This window comes from Oncorhynchus clarkii, chromosome 17 (genome assembly GCF_045791955.1).
Source record: "Oncorhynchus clarkii lewisi isolate Uvic-CL-2024 chromosome 17, UVic_Ocla_1.0, whole genome shotgun sequence".
Classification (NCBI taxonomy): domain Eukaryota; kingdom Metazoa; phylum Chordata; class Actinopteri; order Salmoniformes; family Salmonidae; genus Oncorhynchus; species Oncorhynchus clarkii.
This window is the reverse complement of record NC_092163.1, coordinates 20,131,129-20,149,937: the sequence shown is the minus strand read 5'-3', so window position 1 is coordinate 20,149,937 and position 18,809 is coordinate 20,131,129. Positions and strand designations below refer to the sequence as shown.

Here is an 18,809-nt window from a genome sequence, read left to right as displayed (position 1 = left end):
CTGTTATAAATGTTTCACTGATGGATCAAGAAGTAGTTTGTGTACTTACTGTCAGAGAAACCTTTGTTATAGGAATCTTTATTGTCAGTGATGGCTGTTATTTAGAGGCTTGGCCTCAATCTCTCACATAGCTTTGCCAGTGGCTTTGTTTGCCTGTTACATGACCAGTTAGGTGCTATTATAATACCCACAATGAATTGAATTGGAAGGGTGAGAAGGCCAGGTTACACATTAGTGAGGCCACAGCCCTTCAGTTGGCACAGATCAAGATCAGCCGGTGGACCACCCACTAACCTGTTATGTTTCGTCCTAGGATGAAAGGTCTCTATAGTCTATGAAGGCTTCCTTTCCTCGCATCCTCTCGCTCATCTGCTCTGATCTAAGGGTGCATGATAGGTGAAAGCATATAGTTGATGCCTACTAGGAAGTTGCTTTCAAATCAGTGAATTACAATTTTACAGCGCAGGAACAGGAAATGTATCCTTTTTCCATACTTTGGGTTTGATTGAATTTCTTTCAGTAACACTTTACTTAAATCATCCAGGTATAATTCTTTATAACTTGTTATAAGTATGTTTAACACTTTATTATGTAAGAAGGCTTATATTGTGTTTGTATATTACCTGTATTCGAAGGCCTATAGCTGCACTTGCCATCTGGTCTAACTGGTATTGTCAACATAAGTGTACATTAAGGTGTACATTAAGGCAGTCCAATTCTGATCTTTTTTTCCTCTAGTTGGTCTTTTGACCAATCCCATCGGATCTTTTCACATCCAATCTTTTTCAGAGTTGATCTGATTGGTCTTTTGACCAATTAGGGAAGAAAAAAAATCTGAATTTGGCTGCCTGTGTAAACGCAGCCTTGGTGTCCGTGTCGACGGATAAAGGGACACATACCGAAGTGACAATATATATTTTAAAATAAGTAGTTAGTATGTTCTGCACTTTTCCACTGTGACACCAAATTAATTTATACCAGTCTAGTCAGTCTCATATATGGGCATCTGTCAGTGTTGATTGAGAAATCAGTCACAGTGGGGTGGATTCATATTGTTTCTCATAACTTAAACTTGTTGTTGATGGTTTCATTGGTTGTCACAAAAACAACATCCTAGTTCCATTGATATTGCACACACAGTGTCTAGGCTACTTTTACATAAAGACCTTTTATAAGACAGGCTATAACTCAAGGAAGCTCCCAAGTAAATAGCCTACATGCAGTAGGCCGTAGGGAAGTAACTCAATGGAATGAATATGGTTTTGAAGGTGCAACTACTGATGTGTCATCTCAATGACCATTTGATTTTCCAGTAAAGTTATGACGCCATTGCAATTGTAATATATTTAAATAGCAACCAGGATTCCACATTATTCAAATGCATTTTCCATGTGACATCTCATGAACTAAAAATTGACACACTATATATACAAAAGTATGTGGACACCCCTTCAAATTTGTGGATTTGGTTATTTCAGCCACACCCAATGCTGAGAGGCGTTTAAAATCGAGCACGCAGCCATGCCATCTCCATAGACAAACATTGGCCGTAGAATGGCCTTACTGAAGAGCTCAGTGACTTTCAACATGGCACCATCATAGGATGCCACTTTTCCAACAAATCAGTTCGTCAAATTTCTGCCTTGGTCAACTGTAAGTGCTGTAATTGTGAAGTGGAAGTGGAAACATCTAGGAGCAACAATGGCTCAGCCGCGAAGTGGTAGGCCACACAAACTCACAGAACGGGACCGCAGAGTGCCGAAGTGCGTAGTGTGTAAAAATCGTCTGTCCTCGGTTGCAACACTCACTACCGAGTTCCAAACTGCCTCTGGAAGCAACATCAGAAAGCTTCATGAAATGGGTTTCCTTGGCCGAGCAGCCATTTTTCATGGTTCGGGCTAGGCCCCTTAGCTCCAGTGAAGGGGAATGTTAACGCTACAGCATACATGACATTCTAAATGATTCTGTGCTTCCAACTTTGTGGCAATAGTTTGGGGAAGGCCCTTTCCTGTTTCAGCATGACAATGCCCACGTGCACAAAGCGAGGTCCATACAGAAATGGTTTGTCGAGATCGGTGTGGAAAAACTTGACTGGCCTGCACATAGCCCTGACCTCAACCCCATCGAACACCTTTGGGATGTACCCAGGCCTAATTGCACAACATCAGTGTTCCACCTCACTATTGCTTTTGTGGCTGAATGGAAGCAAGTCCCTGCAGCAATGTTCCAACATCTAGTGGAAAGCCTTCCCAGAAGAGTGGAGGCTGTTATAGCAGCAAAGGGGGAAACAACTCCATACTAATGGCCATGATTTCGGAATGAGATGGTCGACGAGCAGGTGTCCACCTACCTTTGGTCATGTAGTGTAAGTTCCAACCTCAGCCTTTTTATATTCACTTTCCCAAGGAATAACCCAATGGCCCTAGAAATGTTACCAGGAACAAGCTTCATGTTTTTTGTTTGTTTATTTTTTAGGCTGTAGTCCATCAGTAATAATCCAAATGAGTTATTTTTTGATTGGTTGGTTAGTAACTTTGTACGATTAGTCGGTTTAGTTGTCCTCCTCGCCCACGCGCTGTCATTGACGGGAGAAGCGCTGCTCGCCCGAGTTGGGTAGATCATGGTGATTATACATAGGCTACACCTGCAACTCCAAAGAAATGGTAAATGGTTTTGTACATGTTATAAGAAGTCATTTTGCGCTTTAAGTAGGCCTGTGTGTATTTGACTTTAAATATGTGCGTGTGAATTGTACTCAATTCCTCGAATCCCTCATGGTTATTCAATAATATCTCTGTATTCCTCTTTCTCAGTATTTCCTCCATGCATTTGCCAGTTTTGTAGCCTACTTGAATACATGCTATCGTGTACAGACCAAAGTCAAATAAGATGTAGCCTACCCTTTGTATCTAGGGTGTTGTTATTATAGACACACTTTGGCATAGTATTAGTTTACTAGGCAACATGTGGTAATAACAGTCACATATGGTAACAACACAATACCAAACATATTGCTTGTGGTGCATTTCCAGTGAATATCCCCTCTCTTGATCTATTGTTGATGTTGTACCCCATGATGAAATCTTGTCAGTTTGTTTAGTCACACGCAATATCTCACGGCACTGAAGAAGATACTATTTGACACAACTTGGGTGAACTAGCGTCTTGCTAGAGATCCGGCATTTACAAAATGAGTTCAGTAATAAAGGGCATGCATGGGCACTGATTCACTGGGGTGTATGTTTCTTGTCTTTCAGGTTATCTCTCACACACACACCCTTGCATGCATTGACGCCTACACCAGCCGGGCGTGGAGTCCCTGTGTCTCTGACAGTTAGCTTTTTCCCCCAGCATCGGACAGTGATAATACTAGGTCTGCCTGCGACACTCACTCAAAGTGAGTCGCCTCACACACACGCCGGGCATTCACCATGGCAGCGGAATGTGTTCCGGAGGGGCCCGACCTCAAGGAGATGGGCGAGGAAGATGTGTGGGAGCTGATCAACGACAACCGTCATCGTATCTCCCTGGGTGTGAAACCATGTATGTTGATCCCCTACCTGCGTCAGGCCAGGGTCCTCACAGAGATGGATGAAGATGAGATCCTCTCCTGCCTCAAGCTCAACAACAGCTCCATGAGGACCAGTAAGACTTCTATTCTATTCGTTTCTATGATTTCCTATTGTATTACTTTAGATGTTCTTCTGTTGTATGCTTTCTGTATTTTTTTTCTGTTCTGTTTAATTCTATTCCATTCTATCAGTGTTGATTTTTTTCCACTTGGTTTTGTTTATACATTTCGTTGGAGGAGTAAGTAGAGCCAGAATGAACGGCCCATATGGGCAGGAGCCTATGTCCTGTTTCTGTAGCATGAGGAAGCCTGATGTACAAGTACACCCCCTGGGAAGGACACTAGTGGCACAGCAATCCATCTCCTTAATGCTGAGTCCCAAGCAGAGAGGCATCAGGTCCCATTTGTAGAGTCTTGGGTAGGAATCAACCAGGAACCTGCCATCCAACCTTGCAATCTCAAGGTGGACACTTTAACCACAAGGCCACTGTATAGGGTGTCCACCTACTCTGCCCAGCTTTGGTGATGAAATGTCACTTCCTTATGTTATAAAATACATTTTACCAAGACAATATGATTATTTATGTTCTGAATCATTCTTTCTCTAACATGTCATTAGCATAAATGTTTTATTTTTTTAAAGTTGGATTTCGTAACCTAATACATCCGTTGGTAAGCACCGAGCTCTGTTGACATAGCGGTGCAGGTTTGTAACAACCTTTGAGGATTTTACATTTTGCGGTCGTCAACTTCAAAGTTGTTTCCGCGGGTCGGGAAAAAGTAAAATTAGCATAAGACAAGCTGAATTAAATGTAAAAGGATTTGAAAATAAAAATCTTTGTATACACTCAGTTGTTAGGTGCCTCCTAAGAAGAGGTAGGTGCAGGAGTCAGGAGCAGGAGAGCATAGGGATTTCCAGTGGCACTGTCGTTCATTATGAAGTCCCAACTCAACAACAACAGGTGGGGAAACACACCCCAACGGAGTCTCCTGTCGAACGCTTTTGACACCTTCTAGAGTCCATGCCCTGACAAATTGAGGCAAAAGAGGGTGCAACTCAATATTGTGTGTTCCTAATGTTTTGTACACTCAGTGTATATCTACATACTTGAGCATGTCTTATAACTAACTGGTGATGAAAATGAGTTATGCGATTCATAAATGTTTATAACTCAACATTTCCATATTTGAATAGTCTGTCCCTATAAAACTACTAATAAGTCCATAAAACAGTCCATCTTCGTCTTTGACTTACGTTGTGCACTTCGTCCTATTTAACCCTTTGTCTTCTTTAGGTCACATGCTGGACCTGCTGCGTATCCAGGGGAGGAACGGCGCAATGGCCCTGCTGGAGAGCCTGATGATCCACTACCCCACCATCTACACCCAGGTCACAGGCCGCAAGCCCAGCACCGAGCCCTCTGGCTTCAGTGGTGAGTAGCACGCAACACATGACCTGTTTCCCATGTGGCTCATTTAGGCCATGTGTTAAGGAGAGGGCTGGGTTACCTTGTGTGAAGAATGATGGTTATTTTTCAATTTGTCCTGTCTGCTTGAAAACCAGTACAATGTGTTCATTCTATTCATCAGTAAACAGTATTCTAAATATAAAGTATTCATATAATCCCCATTGGAGTAAATAATTTGGTACAAATATTTGGTGGGAAATTATACATAGTCCAATCAGTAGTCCTGGGTTAGCAGTAGCTGTAGTGTGTCCATCCAAATCTGATTTCCTCCCAGGCCTGATTAAGTACTCGGACTTGACGGAGTACCTGGTCAAAGCCTTGACAGGGATGCAGAAGGAGCTGAACGAGGCTCGGCAGGAGGCCAGTCGGCTGGGGTCACGTTGCACCTCCCTGGAGGCGCAGCTAGGTAAGACTCTGGAGCGGCAGGAGGAGTCTCACCGTCTTAAGGCCGACCACGGCCGCATGAGGAAGCACTTGGCTGCCGCGCACCACGACATCTTGAAGCTGAAGGACGAGAAGTGTGGCCTGTATGCGCGGTACACCGCCGTCATCGAGGAGAGGTCGGCCGCCAACATCCACTGCAGCGACCTCAACCTGCAGGTCAGGGTAAAGGGGCTAGCTGTGTGATATTCCGTAGTGGTGATGACTGCACTGCGTTACATGAAGTGATAAGTTGCGGTATTTACAGGGTTGACCAAAAGTATGGTAAAGTTCATTGAACTAATAACAGCATTATTTTGGTGTAGAAACGTGTTAAAGCTTCGGCATCCCTATCCACATTGTACATTTGTTGTATATGTCTGTTACTCAAAAGAAATTCAATTCAAAGAGCTGGAATCCTTAATGGTGAAACTGCCACGGCCGTTTGCGATATTACAACAACAAAGATATTACTGCAAACAACAAACACAGTTTTTTCCCCCCTCGGACATCATTGCATATGTACCACACTTCTTTTCAAAAATGTACACGATGCTCCCCAGCTCTGTTTCGTCAACAAAACAATTACAACAGCCATGGGGCGGACAGTGGCGCTGTTTCCCCTACTGCGGATTCCATCTTTAAGTGATACATTTCATTTACTGTAAGAAACAACAAGGGACAACAGAAAACATGTTGAAGCAACTGTGGTCAAATACTGTCACAGAATTTGTGACAGTAGTCTTCTGTTTTTCGATGATGGGCAGGTATATCAGCTTCAGTTTGAGCTGCGCAAAGCCCAGACAGAGACAGACTTTGAGAGGCAGCGCTCGCTCAAGTGCCCCACCCCCAGCGAGACGCAGCGACTGCAGGACGAGATTAGCGCTCTGAGCAGGCAGCTACTGGTGGCCGAGAAATTCACCCCGGTGAGTGAGGAGGACACAAGCTCAGACTTCTACAAATAAACTAGAATTTCTCAGACACACTGTGGTTCTGACTATTATCACGTCCTCTTGTCCTTCTGTTTCTCTCACTGTCCCTCTACCCTTTATTTTTCTCCTATGTTCTATCCCCCATTCTCTGTATCCCTACACCCCCCTCTCTCTCTCCAGGCGCGGGAGGATATCCTGGGCCAAGACCTGGTTGAGGCGAGGGATGTCCATATAGAGCTTGCTGAGCAGCTCAGGTGCTACAGAGAGGAGAATGAGCAGCTGACCCGCGAGAGGCAGGAGGTGTGTGTGTGTGTGTGTGTGTCTAGGAGATTGTGAACAACCCTTTTGAGTTGGCCATTTTATTCCGACAGCAAACATCTGCTGAAAGGCAATTGAATTTGTTACACGGGTACATTTTTGAGTGGCCAAACTTTAAACACTGCCTGGTGTGTGTTTGCTCTTAGATGGTGGAACATAAAGAGTGTCTGGCGCTGCAGGTTCAGAAGCTGACTCTGGACTGTGAGATGTACCAGCAGAAGGGTACTGTCAAACAGAGCCAACTGAGGGAGCTACAGGCAGAGAGAGACCACGTAAGGAGCGATTACCTTATGGCATCATTGCTCATCCTGAAATCAATTATTGGAATGCCGTACCTTTCTGTGTGTCCGCCTGCCTGTCAGTCTGTCTGCCTATATCCACCTATTTGCATACTGACCTGCCTGCATGTCTGTCTTTGCTCGTCCCGCCACATACACTGAGTGTACAAAACATTAGGAACACCTGCTCTTTCCATGACGTACACTGAGCAAGTGAATCCAGGCAAAAGCTAAGAGACAACGGAGACGTGCGTACGTGTGCCATTCAGAGGGTGAATGGGAAAGACAAAAGATTTCAGCGCCTTTGAACAGAGCACGGTAGTAGGTGTTCAACATGGTAGTAGCTGTGCAACAGCACCTACTACCATGCTCTGTTCAAAGGCGCTGAAATCTTTTGTCTTTCCCATTCACCCTCTGAATGGCACACGTACGCACATCTCCGTTGTCTCAAGAAATCAAAAACCTTCTTTAACCGGTCTCCTCCCCTTCATCTACACTGATGAAGGTGGATTTAACAAGTGACCTCAACAAGGGATAGCGTTTACCTGGATTCACTTGCTCAGTGTACGTCATGGAAAGAGCAGGTGTTCCTAATGTTTCGTACGCTCAGTGTATGTGGCGGGACGAGCAAAGACAGACATGCAGGCAGGTCAGTATGCAAATAGGTGGATATAGGCAGACAGACTGACATGCAGGCAGGTCAGTATGCAAATAGGTGGATATAGGCAGACAGACTGACATGCATGCAGGTCAGTATGCAAATAGGTGGATATAGGCAGACAGACTGACAGGCAGGCAGGTCAGTATGCAAATAGGTGGATATAGGCAGACAGACTGACATGCAGGCAGGTCAGTATGCAAATAGGTGGATATAGGCAGACAGACTGACAGGCAGGCAGGTCAGTATGCAAATAGGTGGATATAGGCAGACAGACTGACAGGCAGGCAGGTCAGTATGCAAATAGGTGGATATAGGCAGACAGACTGACATGCAGGCAGGTCAGTATGCAAATAGGTGGATATAGGCAGACAGACTGACAGGCAGGCAGGTCAGTATGCAAATAGGTGGATATAGGCAGACAGACTGACAGGCAGGCAGGTCAGTATGCAAATAGGTGGATATAGGCAGACAGACTGACAGGCAGGCAGGTCAGTATGCAAATAGGTGGATATAGGCAGACAGACTGACAGGCAGGCAGGTCATGCGCACCGGTTTGTGTCAAGAACAGTAACACTGCTGGGGGGGTTGCAACTCAATATCAGGAAGGTGTCCTTAATGTTTTGAACACTCATTGTATGTATGTCTGTCTTATCTGTCTGTCTGTCCATCCCTCCAGGCGTGCCTGTCCAGGGACGAGGCCCAGGCCCAGATAGCCAGGAGCCTGGCTGAGAAGGACACGCTGCGCAGCGCGCACACTGTATACATACAAATGCACATTGTGTACACACCCACGCACACTCCATACACACATTAACATGCAGAGCAGATTCTAAACGAGATACTAACGACTAACGTGTGTCTGTCTGTCTCCAGGAATGGAAGTTTAGCTGGGAGAGCCAGGGCTCCAGCAGTGACAGCCTCCCCTCCAGCCCCTCCCCTCGTCCCCGCCTCCGCCGCATGCATGCAATTTGCCCCGATTCCGATTCCATGAGGGGATGCAATATAAAGGTGTGTGTGCATGCAGGATTTATGTCAGTCACGTCAGCTGTTTATATCATCTGATTTGTCTTTAATGATTTGCATCATAAACGTGACTTCTGGTAATTGTGTGGGTGTGTGTAGAGTGGCGATATCACTCCAAGTAGTGTCCGGTCCCAAAATGTGGAGCCTCCATGCCCAGAGTCACTGCGGACACAAGAAAATACCCTATGGTACAATCGAGACAGGTAAGGTGTGTGTGTGTGTGTTTTAGACTCTGTGTATGTTTAAGACACAGTCTGACTCCTCATTCAGAACCAGTTGGACACTTACACAGTAGTACAGTTGGCATGCTTCCTTCTATATTCTGAGTGATGTGATGTCCCTGTCCAAAGTCTGCTTTTTTACCAGGAAGGCCATGTGTTTACTCTATGTTGCCGGGAAGAGCTTCATTTCAAGGCTTTCCCCCCCCCCCAGGGTCCCTAGCCCTTCTTTCTGTTCTAGTAACATGAGATAATTTCATTATAAAGGTAGATTTGATCTTCCTGTAAACTATGTGGGTTCTCTGGCTGTGTTCCAAATCTCTATATAGTAGTGCACTATATAGGGATTAGGGTGCCATTGGAAACGCACCCTTTGTGGTCATATTTGATCGAGGATTCAGGTGTTATTTTTGGAACTAATCATAGGTTGTTTTCACAGGTGAACGGCTGCCCATGCTCATGTTTATTGTCGTGGTTTTGTGTTTACAGTGAAGACAGTCCGTCCAGGTGCCTTGATGGCAATTCTGTATTTCTGCAGTCCAACTCACTCAGCCAGTTTATATGTCGCAGCATACATGATACCTAGAGAGGGAGGGAAGGAGTGGTTAGAGAGAGAGAGAGAAAATAAGGACGAAATAAGAACACAGCATTTTTGGAAACAAGTGTTATTCCCTCTTCTTGCCCCTAGCTCGGAGACGGCTGAATGTGACGTCTTACTTGACAATGACTTTGTGTTCATCCCCGGTGGTACGTAACTGAATGAACTCCAACCTTTAACAACCTCTCACCTTACTGGGACTTAGCAGCTTCCGTGTGTGCGTGTGTACTTTTGAGTGTGTTTGTGTGTGTGTGCATTTGTGTGCTTACATACATGGATATAAGCGTGTGCTTGCGTGTTTGTCTTTGAGGGGAACACCCAGATGAGACTTCCTGGAAACAAATATAAATGTTTTGGTTGGCCACTCTCCGAGAAGATATTAAATTAGCCTTGGGTGAAGTTTGGATCCTGGCCTGGTAGGCTAGGTAACACATTCACTGTCGGGCGTTCTCTCTGTGGACACATTCTTGAACAGTCTCTTTTGTTTTATTCGATTTACAGGCAATGAGGTTGAGCAATCTGTTATGTCAAACATGCCTTCCTGCCAAAGCAACAACAGTGATGGGTGAGGAACTTGAATTTACCGTGATGTACTGAAATCTATGGGATGAGCTCACATTCCCTACCTTGAATTGTTGCTGGAGGGAAGGCTGAAGCAAGCAGAGGAACAGAGGAAAAAATCCATTTAGCCTGTATATTGCAAGGAGATGGTATAATGATGATGACACATGAAAGTGATTTGCTCCTATAGGGCACCATTACCAAACTCAAAGTACCTTACGTACATCGTATGCATTTAACAGTAATCTTGTTTAAACCCGAAGCTAAAATCACACGCATGTTGGTCAGATGCTCGATTGTTTATGAACTTTGCGTAGTCTCTCCAGGATAGATTAATGTGACAATGAAATACTCTCTCCTCTCCATCTCAACCCTAGTCTCTCCAGGGCATCAGCCCCCCCGTTCCTGCTGCGCTCCCGGCCCCGGGCCATGCGCATCACTGGCCGAGTCCTGACCATCTCCTTCCAGGGGGAGGCGCTGCTGAGCCAGCTGCAGGTGGTGGGGGGTAACAAGACGGGCGTGTTCGTTCATCAGGTCACTGAGGGCTCCGCCGCCAACACAGTGGGCATTAGTTCGGGGGCACAAATACTGGAGGTGTGTGTGTGTGTTTGTGTCTGTGTCTTCACAACTCCAGTCTCCTATCTAGCACGCACCTGACAGATCGATTCATGGCAGCCATTTTGTGTCATAACTCCCCGCTCTTCTTTATAGTTTCTGTGAAGGCACTATAATTCTAAAGCGTGTTTGTGCTACTGGGTTCCAGGTGAAGTATGAGCAGGCTCAGCAGGCTCTAAGGATGGTTCTGGAGGACACCACCCTGGAAGAGGCCATGTGGGCTCTGGGGCAGGTCCGAGGCTTCTGCCACCTCTCCCTGAGGCCCAACCAAGATGGTGAAACCCTGGCCCCTATGTTCAAAACAGTCTGGTTAAAATAATTTTACGTTATCACATTCAAATACCCTACCCAGTGCAAATACTTGTAAAATGCATCCTTTCTTTCTCCCTTGCTTGACATTATCCTTCTGATGTGACAGAATTGTATAAGCAAGGAGGTTCTTCAAAATGTTAACATGACTTTAGTGTCAAATCGCCCAGATCAGGCACTAGAGAGAGAAAAATGTGTTCTTAGCTGATTAGAAAAAAATGTTGTTTGCCTAGTGTGTGTCTCTGGATCTCGTCACAGAAGTACCTCATTCTCATGATTTAGGTTGAAAGTCGAGGGTTATCCGTTTCATGTTTCATAGGTATTTAGGCTGACTGTTTGTTTTGAGGTAACATAGCAACATAGGGGTGAAAAACAGAGTGACATACTGGGGACACTTAACCCATGATAACTTCAAAGTAGTCCATTTCAGCACCTGGCTACTATTCACAACAACAACACAGAGAGTGCTCTCTTTTTTTTCTCGCTGGAAAGCTATTGGCATGCTACGATAGCATTGCAAAAGTACCGTTCTCTGTGTAATGTGCATCACTAAGAATAATCACATGAAACAGATGAAGTTATGCTTCCACTTGATATTTCATAAATATGCTATTTTAATGTGTCTGTATTCATGTTGGTTGGTCGCGTGTGTGTATATATCACACCTGTAACATTGGTGCCGTGACCCAGATCTGTCACAGTCATAATCCTCTATGGTCCCTCCCCTTTTCTCTCTCTCTCTCTCTCTCTCTCTCTCTCTCTCTCTCTCTCTCTCTCTCTCTCAGCCTATGAGAAGCTCCTGCTGCAGAGTGGCGAGGCCATGTCAGGTGACTCCTTCTACGTGCGTGTCAACATGACGTTACCCGGGGGCTCGCAGGACGCTCTGTCCGTTTCCTGTAACGACATCCTCCACGTCACATGCACCCTCCCAGCGGGCGCTGGCCGTTCCTGGAGGGCCAGCCACGTCCACCCTTGCCAACTGCTGGATCTCAAGACTGGCAACTTGCCCAACTACTACAGGTACTAGGCCCAGTACCCACCATGGGGGATTGGATTGTTGACATGGATTCTTTCTAGTCTAGCCTGGTTCCAGATCTGTTTGTGCGATCTTACCAACTCCTATGAGCACTATAGTACAGACAGATCTGGGACTAGGCTATATCTATCCCCCTCTGGAGAACTAACATCTACTACATCTAATCTATGTTTGATACAATGACGTACTGATAATGATTACTACAGGATTTGAATTGGCCAATACATAAATGACATCATGTATAAATTATATTAGTGAAGATGTGTTCCTTGTCATTGCAGGGCCCAACGTCTGCTGATCAGCGCTATCGAGGACATGAGCATCCAACCCATGGCACTTAGAAAGGTAACATCATTCACTCGTTTCATAGTTTGCAGAACTACTCGGACCAAAATAGTTTCTGAGTTACAGTCAAGTGACACTCCTTTTCCGCGAATGTGTTCCAAAAATGTTTGTTTTTGACGTTTCTAGAACGTGTTAACCGAACATTCATGAAGAAAACGTTGTAGTCATGTGAATATCCCTCCGAACCGCTGTCAAATGTTCGGGTTAACACGTTGTTTGCTGGGTCCTCAGGCCCGGGACAAGCAGAAGACTGTGAGGATCGTCAGTACGGGGAGACAGGGGAGGAATCCTCTGTGGGTCTGTGTAGAAGACACCAAGGACAAGAGCACTGGGCCAAGTATATATCAGATACAGTCAAAGCTGGATTGGAAGTCATTTTTGAACACAAGAATATACAAAACATAACAGAGCCAGAACCATAGAGGTCGTATCATAAGACTGTCCTCCATGTTGGAGCCAAACACTCCATTGAATTGTCAACATGGCACCCATTGAAGTTCTGCATCAAACCAAGTTTGCTAAACTGTGCATAAACATTGCTAAAGCAGGTTGGATTAACTCCAGCCCTATGATATTACCATACCTATTAGGGCTGGGATGATACGGGTATTGTGGCAAGTATCGTGTTTTCATTTTTGCCAAGGTAAAAATATTGCGTTCCTGGTATCGTCACAGCTCTTATACCTGTAATAATGTCGCCTTGGTTATTGACCTGAACCCGGCGTGTCCTACTATTGTCCTCTGCTCTAGGGGATGCCTCTGCACCCAGAGGCTGTTTGACCCTGATGCCCTACACCCTGGTCACGCCCCACTACCCACCCGTCTGTCGTCCGGTCCTCCTGCTACCCACAATCCTCGGCCGTGTCCTGGATCAGAAGCTGGCCGAGTGGCAGGGCTTTCAGTTGTGTGAGCCAGGTTAGGGAGGAGTTTCTTTTTTTCTTTCTCTCTCCTCTCTCTTTTTTTCTTCTTTCATCCATCACCTGCCCGATGCCCAGAGCGGAATTTCAATGAGATGATCTACTATTTGCACAGTAGCGGAAGGTGATGTTAATGAAGATGCAAATGTTTGTTTTCCTCGTACCTGCTGTCTCACCTTATCCTATACCCATCTCTCCCCCTCTCTCCCTCCCTCCCTCCCCCTATCCCCAGAGTTATTGAGTTCCAGCGAGCACGCTGCCAGGCTGCAGAGGTCTGAGGTGCTGGAGGAGTGTGAACAGGGGGGTCAGCGGTGTTACACCTTGCAGAGTGTTGAGAGGGTCATGAAGCAGGTGGGATAGTCGAAATGACAACGCCGTATTTGACATACTGGTATTAAGGAAGAAAGAAAAAATGGTTTATGACTTACTTGAACCGTTTTCCACAAATACCTCCCTTATTTTCAGTGGTCTTGTTATTTGATGTACCCTGTGTTCCAGAAGAATCTATGCAGCTGCAGTATTGACCGTACTGAAACTCCTCTCCTGTCTCTTCTCTCAGGGTACCCACTGTGTGCTGCCTCTAGGTCTGGACTGTGTACGCCGCCTCCACAGGGCAGAGATCTTCCCCATCATCATCTTCATCGCCCAGTCCAAGTCCAGAGCAGCACGCAAACTCAAGTAGGCCATTGTGTGACTTTTGATACGAAATATGAACGGTAGCAATATTGTTCCATTGCCTCTCCTACATGGTGTGTCTTTGTGTTTATTTCTCTTGTTCTCTCTCCCTCCATCTCGCCTTCTACCCTATTTGTCTTTATCTTCGCTCTCTCGCTATCGCTCTATTCATTCATCGCTCTTGTTCCCTCCCTGCTCCTCCCCCTCTCGCCCAGGTCTAAGGTGCAGCGTCAGGGCTGGTCCGAGGAGCAGCTGCTGGAGTGTTCTCGCAGCGAGGAGTCCCTGCTGGACAAGCTGCCCTGCCTCTACCGCATCGTCAGCCCTGAGTCGTGGGACGACAAAACCACTCTGCTCACCACCCTGCACTCCATCATCTTGGAGGAGCAGAAGAAGATTGTGTGGGTGGAGCCTGATTTGTGGTGATTTTTAAGGCGTCAGAGGTACCAATGTGAAGTTTGTTGATGAGGTACTCGTGGCCCAATTGGATGTCTTTGAATGACAAATTTGTCAAATAAATGATTTGTATTATTTGTAAACGGATAAGACGGAGAAGAGTTCCAATAGGCATTACATACCTGACCATTATAGGACAAGGGAAATGGATTGTGTAGGCATGTGTACCTATGATAGCTACCTATACATATGAATTCTGTAATCTAGGTAGTATGAGGAGATGTACCTGCACTTTGGTTTAGCTTCATTAAGTTCTTGTTGTTTTTTTCAACCTATATTTACTTGTATTGTTTTTGGGAATAGTTTTTCAATGATCTTTATCATAAAGATACGATAGTGTTAAATACTGTGTATTGTATTATACACAGGATTTCAACAAACCTGTGAAACCATGGTCATACCCAAGTCACACCTGAAATGTAATGTAGGAATTCCAGTCAGAGTATGTTGACTAACTGTCGGACAGAGTTTAAGTTTCCATACAATGACCTATTCGGAAGTGTGCAACTCAAGATAGGGTTGAAGTGTAATGATTGTAGGCGTTATATGGATTTATGTTGGAACATGTTTTTAAAGCAGTGGTATTCAAAGTCTGGGTTAAGGACCCCTAAAAATGAAGAGTACAGATTATTTTATTTGGCAATATACAAACGTTTTTGAGAAAGATAATTTGAAAAATGTAATTGACTAAATGTATTTATTGATTTATTTTCATTTTGATAAGAGATTTAATACATTGACGGTTATTTGATTAACAGATTTGAAGGACAAATGGGGTCCTCAGAAATGTTTTGAATACCACTTTTTTTTAAAGGGTGACAAAGTAACTGATATTACATGATATGATAACTCATTGTATTTTACGATATACGATGACTGTACACAGAGCTCAGGTATCATTGACCCTTAGTCACTCACTCTAGGAATGAGAACAAAGCTCAACTTCCTGTGCAGCGCTTAGCCCCTCCCTCTCTCTTCCACCTACATCCTCTCTCTTCCACCTACATCCTCTCTTTATGATCTTTCCCTGCCCTCCTAAAGAACCACCAGGTACAGTATTAGTCACGGTCCCTGAGCCAGCTGTCTAAAACCTGCTTATTGTGTTCTGAGATTTATATGCATGTGTTATGTCAGTTGTGCCATCATTTCTCATAAGAATGTTTCTGATATTGGCTATGGAATGAATTAACAGATGGTGGTGGATTAGAGATATGGCAATACTTTTTTTATTTTGTGTAATTAAATATTTTTAAGATGTGTTTGTCTTGCCATCCGATTGTTACAACGTGTGTTTACAGGTGCATTACAATCTTTTGGCCACTAAATGGAAATAATACTATAAAATATGTAAATATTTTGTGTCTAAATACATTTCATCATATTTGCACATTTATGTCAAAGCAAAGTCCTCAATAATAATTTATGGTTTGGTTTCTACCAAATGTCATTCATTTTGTTAACACTTGCAATTAATTAGCATTTAAACTTGAAGTGAGTGTGTTCAGGTACATTTTAACGTGTAATGCTCCAATGTAACCAGCAGAGGGGGCAAGGTTAAAAGGTAGGCAACCCGCAACATTTCTGTTTCTCCAATTTGTCAAACATACTCTATTTTGTAAATTATGTTATAGCCTATTACTTATCCAACGTTTAGGTAAAGCAACACGTACGCTTAACGTAGGAGCATAGGTAATTAGCGTCTTTAGGAATTGTTGACAACGTTGCAACCCGTGCCTAAAAACACAGGTAAATTAACAAGAAAATTACTGTACCGTTATTTTAAAACTAGGTCATAGCAATAGACACCAACAACATGGACGTTCATAGCAAGATTTGTATCGAAATACTTTGAGTTTGGCTGAATAAAGTGTCTACAGTAGTATTTGCAATGCAAATTTAATTTGGGGTGTCTTTGATTTGCCAAAATATCTATAGAGTAATGATGAAACTGAATGGAACAAGTGATATTTTTACAGACCTTTGCCTGCATTTAGACAGGCAGCCCAATTCTGATCTTTTTTTTCCACTAATTGGTCTTTCGACAAATCAGATCAGTTCTGAAAAAAATCTGATGTTGAAAGATCTGATGTGATTGGCCAAAAGACCAATTAGTGAAAAAAAGATCTGAATTGGGCTGCCTGTCTAAACGCAGCCTTTGAGTGTAGGATCTTAATTGGATCACCCTGTTGCAGGGGAACCATCATGCAATGAAGGAAATGTCAAACTTGTAGTGTATTTGAGGTTTAAAAAGTTTGTAATTTGTTCTTCACTTACAAAAAAATGTAGAAACCACTACAAAAATGTACACAGATTATTATCCACATAATAATCCTTTCGCTCCAGGATTATTTTCCTGCTGTAGAAAACTCTAAAATTCAGCTCCGCCACCGGCAGCATAAAATTGGAGATGCTTGCAGAACCGCTCGTTCATTTTTCTACCAAAATATATTAGATGTGTGCTAAATGACTTTATAATGATATAAAATAGTCTATTTAAGTATTTTACAATTAACAGACCTCATGACCACAACCTCTGGCGTATCATTCACATTTTATGGGGTTTCTCACAAGATAAACATGTGATATGACATCATACTCTTAACTTTGGAGTTGGGAGTTATGAGTTTTCACCACTTTCAAATTCTGCCTCAAATTAAAAGTCAACTGTCAAATGTTGGTTTGGGTTTCGGGTGCATTGACTGCATTCCTGCCTATAAATGTCAACGGCCACACGGGGGAGACAGAAAGAAATGAATAACAGTTCGTGGGAGTGGTTGAAAGAGAAAAAAAGATGGTGAGAGAGAGGGAAGATTAACAGTGAGTGGGAAATAGATTTGGGGATTTCACCACAATGTGAAAACAGCACGTCTTTCCTATCTGACGTGCATGTGGCAGACTGGGCAAGCGTTTCTCTGGCCGTATGTCAGAGTTGACTTCTCTGATATCCGTCTACTGGCAGGAAAACAGAAGACTGAATCAACGTCCCCCTTTAGCTCTTGTGGTGGTTATTGACTTGGCTGTTTATCTGTGAAGACTTCCACTGAATCAAATTCCCCAGTGGAAGACGGTTTTGGCTCCAGCGGGGTCCAAAATCCCCTCCAGTTGCCGAGTAACCACTCCAGTGATTTGTGTGATGTCAGAGTTTGTTAAAGACGGCGACATGCCTGCACTGTGAACGCAGCCAAGACCCTGCTAGAGAGGGGAGAGGAGGAGGAGGGGTTTGGCCACAGCCCACACACCCTATCCCCCCATGCCTCTCACACACACATGGTCTCCCTCGCTCACACAGACACATACACACACCATGCCTCACACACAGACACACACACTCACGCACACATACTGTCTTCCCCCCAACACCCCTGCACCATAGGTACTTTAACATGCTTTGATTGTTTTCTTTCTCCACGCTAGCTTGGGAACTGGGCTGAGTTTCAGCATTGAGGATTAAAGCAACGAAGAACGGGTTTGGCAGGGAGAACTATGGTGGAGGATTAGGATTTGATGTTTAATTGATCGAGTTTGGATGTCGGAGCTGCAGGCATGTCACTTGCAATCCCTCCAGATTTATTTCAGTGTGTCTAAACGCTCCCCCATGCTGCCTGTGCCTTTTCTATACTGGGTTCCTCTCATTTAGCAGTGCAGTCTATCAAAGTAAATGGTTTCACAGCCAAGCATTGCATATTTAAACAAGGGAGGGAAACCGTGGCTCTAATTGAAAACAACAGCCCACTCATGACTCTGAACTAGAACTTAAAAATGTGCTCTTCACTTCAGTCATTACAAACCGAAACACATCGAAAACAAACGCTCTCTCATTTCAACTCTTGCCTTTCGTTTCCTTTGGTACTGTGCCACGGCTCCTGCTGCTATGTGCTGTACAAGAAATTCATGTTTGATCTTTCTCTCTCTCTCTCTCTGCCTCTCTCTCTCTCTCTGCCTCTCTCTCTCTCTCTGCTTCTCTCTCTCTGCCATTCGTTCTCTCTCTGTACAGCTACACTTCTTCCAATTTTTTCTCTCTTATTTACACTCAGGGTTCTGTCATTCTCTCTCTCTCTCTGTCTCTCTCTCTGTCTTCCTTGCTTAGTGCTGACCCACTGCTGACCTGGCATGGTGTGAAGCAAGTGACCAAGGAGTGGCAGCTCCCTCGTGTGAATCTGTCCAGAAACCTGTCATCCACACACTTATTCTCTCTCACACTCACACACACACACACACACACACACACACTCACACTCACACTCACACACACACACACACACACACACACACACACACACACACACACACACACACACACACACACACACACACACACAGAGAGAGAAAGAACTCAGCCAGCTCCCGCCCCCTGTGTGTACCAGCATGGAGCTAGCCCTCATGTTCTGCTCCATCAATATTTTCTGTACA

General features: G+C 44.4%; 1 protein-coding gene across 1 annotated transcript; it reads left to right on the top strand.

The window, feature by feature from the left end:
• Positions 1 to 3,333: 3,333 nt before the first annotated feature.
• On the top strand, positions 3,334 to 15,657 carry LOC139369633 (caspase recruitment domain-containing protein 14-like). Its single transcript, XM_071108897.1, has 20 exons — positions 3,334 to 3,645; positions 4,867 to 5,004; positions 5,315 to 5,640; positions 6,228 to 6,386; positions 6,573 to 6,692; positions 6,857 to 6,982; positions 8,326 to 8,435; positions 8,516 to 8,657; positions 8,772 to 8,875; positions 9,579 to 9,637; positions 9,990 to 10,053; positions 10,427 to 10,643; positions 10,813 to 10,939; positions 11,759 to 11,993; positions 12,291 to 12,354; positions 12,586 to 12,691; positions 13,105 to 13,269; positions 13,504 to 13,622; positions 13,831 to 13,949; positions 14,162 to 15,657. Exons 1-20 carry the CDS (start codon positions 3,432 to 3,434, stop codon positions 14,367 to 14,369), a joined length of 2,922 nt encoding a protein of 973 aa, XP_070964998.1. The 5' UTR covers positions 3,334 to 3,431; the 3' UTR covers positions 14,370 to 15,657.
• Positions 15,658 to 18,809: the final 3,152 nt, after the last annotated feature.